Genomic DNA, 5,008 nt, shown 5'->3' on the forward strand with positions numbered 1-5,008 from the left:
TTCTGTCTCCTGCCATTCATTCAGCAATGTCTGTGACCTTGAGCGGGTAACTTAATCACTCTGGACCTCGTAACCATAAATGAGGCTTTTAGCATAGTATTCGCTCCCTAAATCTTAATTCTTGTATAACGTTAATTGTTACTAAGTACCACAAAAACAGCTCCGTGCGTCTGCGCTGGCCCGGCCTGAAACGAACCCACCCACACCTCGGAAAGGGCGAGCAGCAATGAGAATGCTGTGGAGAGGAACTTGGAAACACTTTCCACGGCGGAAGCCAGGCTGGCAATCCCGGGCGAGCTCTACCCGCCCTGGTTAGAATTCAGAAAAAGTGGCCGCTTCTGTAGGGGAAGCGGAACCCATGACAACGCCCCAACGACTTCCGGCTTGGCGCACCTTCCCTTCAGCCCTATAACTGCACTTTCGATAAACACACGGAGTCCAATATTTCCCTCAGGCATCTCCATAGTTTCTTTATTTCCCCCTCTTTATGGCTTTATTTGAAGATAAAGATTAAGCTGGGAGGGATTACAGATAGGCGTGGCTACGGAAAAAAGGAAGCGTATAACCGACCTGGCGAAAATGCGGAGCGGAAGTACCTGGTGTCCTCGCCTCTCTGGCCGGAAGTTGCGGGACTGAATGGATTCCGCAGCCGGCTGCTGTAGCTTCTCAATCTTCATCTGAGGCTTGGCGGCCGCTGGGCCACCAGGTTCATGTGGAGACTCCCGGGTTCCCGCGCCGCGCTTCGTGGGGTCCGCACGGCGGTGGAGCGGCACACTCGGGCCGGGGCGGCGACTGAGAAAGCGGCGGGCGCCATGGAGCGCGCTGTAGTGCGCTGTGTGCCCTCCGAGCCTAAGCTAAGCCTGTCGTTCGCGCTGGCCGACGGCAGCCACAAAAACATGCAGCGCGACCAAAGCGAGCCGTTGGGTCGGGCTCTCAGCCGGATAGCAACCAATGCCCTTAAAGGCCACGCTAAGGCGGCCGCCGCCAAGAAGAGCAGGAAGAACCGGCCAAATGCAAGTGGTAGCGTGGCCTGTGCGGGGCCTGGGCCCGAGTCGACTGCGGCCTCCGAGCCCGTGGTGAAGCTGTACTACCGGGAGGAGGCAGTGGCTGAGGACGTGCTCAACGTGGACGCCTGGCAGGACGGCGCGGTGCTGCAGATTGGCGATGTCAAGTACAAGGTGGAGCGCAACCCGCCCGCCTTCACCGAGCTGCAATTGCCACGCTACATCATGGCCGGTTTCCCGGTTTGCCCCAAGCTCAGCCTCGAATTTGGGGATCCCGCCAGCTCCGTCTTCCGCTGGTACAAGGAAGCCAAAGCCGGAGCGGCAGAGCCAGAGGGCGGGGGCCCCTCGTCATTGTCTCCCTCTTCACCCTCTCCTGGTTGGACGGAGACCGGTGTGAACGAGCGCGTCTACACGCCGTCCAATGCCGACATCGGGCTCCGACTGAAGCTTCATTGCACCCCAGGCAATGGGCAGCGCTTCGGGCCAAGCCGGGAGTTGGAAAGTGTGTGTCCCGTGGAGGCAGGGCCTGGCACGTGCACCTTTGACCACAGGCATCTCTACACCAAGAAAGTGACGGACGACTCTCTCATCCGCACCGTCTCTTACAACCTCCTGGCCGACACGTACGCCCAGACTGAGTTTTCGAGGAGCGTCCTTTACCCGTACTGTGCCCCTTATGCTCTGGAACTCGACTACCGCCAGAACCTTATCCAGAAGGAGCTCACGGGCTACAACGCTGATCTCATCTGTTTGCAAGAGGTTGATCGCAGCGTGTTTACAGACAGCTTGGTGCCGGCTCTCGAGGCCTTTGGGCTGGAGGGCGTGTTTAGAATCAAGCAGCACGAAGGCCTGGCTACTTTCTACCGAAAGGCCAAATTCACTCTCCTTAGCCAGCATGACATTTCTTTCCATGAAGCCCTGGAGTCCGACCCACTTCACAAAGAACTGCTGGAGAAGTTAGTTTTGTACCCGTCTGCGCAGGAGAGGGTGCTCCAGAGATCTTCTGTCCTCCAGGTAGAGTACATCTGCCATTCTCTTTACATACTCTTCGATTTTTAGAGCACTGGAAGATTTTTTTCAGATTTTACTGAAGGGTATTTGCTCTTGTATCTTAAGCACAAAGGTTAAGCATAGCATTCACTCAGGATACACATGAACACATGAACATTCATTCATTGAGCAAATACTTACTGAGCACCTCTAGTGTGCCAGGCACCTCTGAACAAGACAAACGGACTTTCTTAGTGCGTACAATCTCATGGGAAAGACATGCTGAATACAAGAATATGGTATTTAGTATTTTACTCCTTGCCAAGCACTGTTCTGATGCATTTTAAAGCACTTAAAATTTTATCATTAAATTTTGTTCCTGAAATTAATATTATAGTATATGTTAAGTAACTGGAATTGAAATAAAAACTCAAAACAAAACAAAAAAAGTACTTAATAAGTGGCATGTTTAATGAAATATTCCACAAATATTAATATTTTGATTTTGGTCATAGTAATCCTATTTTTACAGATGTTATTTTGTAAATGGGGAAATGGTCAAGTTTACTTACCCAAGTTCACATACGTTTGGAGCCAGGATTCTTAACCCAGTTACTTATATATTACATCATCACTGAGCAGGTGTTAAGCTGCCTTAGTTTTTAAAAACATGTTATTTATATATTTGTCCAGAGTTTTTAGGTAACTGGTTTTGTTTATAGTAAGATTTTGGAGTAGCTATCTCTCTCTCTCTCTCTGGTTTTGTGTTTTTTTTTTTTCTTCAAGCACCCAGTGTGTTTCATGCACCTCTTTGTAAGCTCATTCACTTGAATCCATACAACAGTCCCCCTTGAGGTGGACAATAGTGTCTTTAACCGATGACCAAACTGACTTGGGAAAAAAGTGTCTCTCTCCAGGTCACACAGCTTAACCTGCTTAAGTTAAGTGTGGGCCTGACTTCAAACTCTGCCTTTACTCACTTAAATACACCAACCTTAATGTTGTTCTCTAAAATATATCCTTTTTTACTTCCTATATGATGGACTATTATTAAAAAACATGTTATTCTGAATCCAGTTCATGTGTATCCTGAAACTTGTAGCCAAAGTTAGATTTCATACTTGCAGTCATACTTTTCAGTCAGGGAAGGTTATGAAATGTCAGTTCATCATATAGTCATGGATTAAGAAAAAATGTTCAGGAGATTGATGGCAACTGGACTCTTGGCCCTTTGTTTATTTTAGGTTTCTGTTCTTCAGTCTACAAAGGACTCTTCTAAAAGGATATGTGTTGCTAATACCCATCTCTACTGGCATCCAAAAGGTAGGTTTTAGTGGTTTTCATAAGTGATGTAAACATGGTAACTTAAGTAGGGCTGTTTTTTTTTACATACATCTTTAATTCTTTCAGTTTTATTGAGATATAATTGTCAATAGCATCATATAGGCCTAAAGTGGGACTTAGATATGTTGCAAAATGATTGCCATAGTAAATTAACATCCATCACCTCATGTAGATTTGAAAAAATGTTTTTTTCCTTGTGATGAGAGCACTTGTAGGAGCTACTCTTTCAGCAGCTTTTAAATATACCATATATCATTGTTAACGTGCTCATTATGTTGTACATTACATCCTTATACTTACGTGCCTCATAACTAGATGTTTTTTACCTTTGGGCCACCTTCATCCAGTTCCCCTTCTCCAAACACATATTTTGAATGTCACCCAGATACTGTATGTAGTTTGTGGGCTTTTTTCTTCTTAAAGGCAACATTTGAAAGTACTTATAATAATGTTTTTTATATTCACAGGTGGCTACATTCGTCTCATTCAAATGGCAGTAGCCTTGGCTCACATTAGACATGTCTCGTGTGACCTGTATCCTGATATACCGGTTATATTTTGTGGAGACTTTAATAGTACCCCATCAACAGGAATGTATCATTTTGTTGTCAACGGCAGCATCCCAGAGGATCATGAAGACTGGGCTTCCAATGGAGAAGAGGAACGGTGCAACATGTCCCTTACCCATTTCTTCAAATTGAAAAGTGCTTGTGGTGAACCTGCTTACACAAATTACGTTGGTGGCTTTCATGGATGTCTGGACTACATTTTCATTGACTTAAATGCTCTAGAGGTTGAACAGGTGATTCCATTACCTAGTCATGAAGAAGTTACCACCCACCAGGCCTTACCTAGTGTTTCCCATCCCTCTGATCACATAGCACTTGTATGTGATTTAAAATGGAAACAGACTTGTGTTTAATGGAATCTGTCTGCCTTAGTAGGAAATTTAATATGAATCAAAGCTTATGTCTAACCTTCAAAGAGGAAAACTAGACAGATAAATGTTGTTACTCTACTAGTTAGTTCCAGTCTCTTCATTACACAACTGTTCATAATATTTGCAGTTTCTCCACTTCTCTTTTTTTCCTATTGTTGAAGGAAAAACAAATATATTTATGACTCCCAGGAAGAACATTGAATTATGTACATTTTTATAAGTACCTTTTTTTTAAACTAGGAATTAAGAATTTTGTAAAAAAAAAAAAAAAACCCATTTGAATAATCCTTTAATTTTTCTATCATAACACATTTCAGATTGAATCATGTTTGTATAATTAGGGAAGAATGCATACAGGTTGAAGTGAGAGGCCTAAGTCTGACATGAAGGAGTAACATTAGAGTCTCCCTCTACCTCAGGTTGGCTAGCTATTTAATACAACTTCAGAGCTTTAACAGAAGATTAAACTACACCATCACCAATTGTTATTGCTTCTCATCTTTAGTTTTTCAGTTAACATAGGGTATTATCGTCCTGTTATTTTTAGGATTTTACTTTTTAGTATGTGGTACAAATAGACATTTATATTCTTATTCTTATTGCAGCTCATTTGAACTTTTAGGATGCAAGCACAATTTAGTGTTCAAAGCGAATAACAGCATATTCAACTTGATCCAATTTTCTTCAATAATTTCTTGCCCATAAAAAATGTTAATAAATCAGTAGGGTA

General features: G+C 43.8%; 1 protein-coding gene across 1 annotated transcript; it reads left to right on the forward strand.

The window, feature by feature from the left end:
- Positions 1-629: 629 nt before the first annotated feature.
- On the forward strand, positions 630-4,541 carry LOC111144014 (phosphodiesterase 12). Its single transcript, XM_022498076.1, has 3 exons — positions 630-2,018; positions 3,239-3,317; positions 3,806-4,541. The coding sequence occupies exons 1-3, from the start codon at positions 711-713 to the stop codon at positions 4,258-4,260; spliced, it is 1,842 nt and encodes a 613-aa protein (XP_022353784.1). The 5' UTR covers positions 630-710; the 3' UTR covers positions 4,261-4,541.
- Positions 4,542-5,008: the final 467 nt, after the last annotated feature.

This window comes from Enhydra lutris, unplaced genomic scaffold (assembly GCF_002288905.1).
Source record: "Enhydra lutris kenyoni isolate GAN:26980312 unplaced genomic scaffold, ASM228890v2 scaffoldscaffold10, whole genome shotgun sequence".
NCBI classification, from domain to species: domain Eukaryota; kingdom Metazoa; phylum Chordata; class Mammalia; order Carnivora; family Mustelidae; genus Enhydra; species Enhydra lutris.

Excerpts from the sequence above, each read along its gene's own strand:
- LOC111144014 (XM_022498076.1), top strand. The coding sequence starts at position 711 with ATGTGGAGACTCCCGGGTTCCCGCGCCGCGCTTCGTGGGGTCCGCACG. Across the intron at positions 2,019-3,238 it reads AGAGATCTTCTGTCCTCCAG|GTTTCTGTTCTTCAGTCTAC; the intron begins GTAGAGTACATC and ends TGTTTATTTTAG. Across the intron at positions 3,318-3,805 it reads TCTCTACTGGCATCCAAAAG|GTGGCTACATTCGTCTCATT; the intron begins GTAGGTTTTAGT and ends TTATATTCACAG.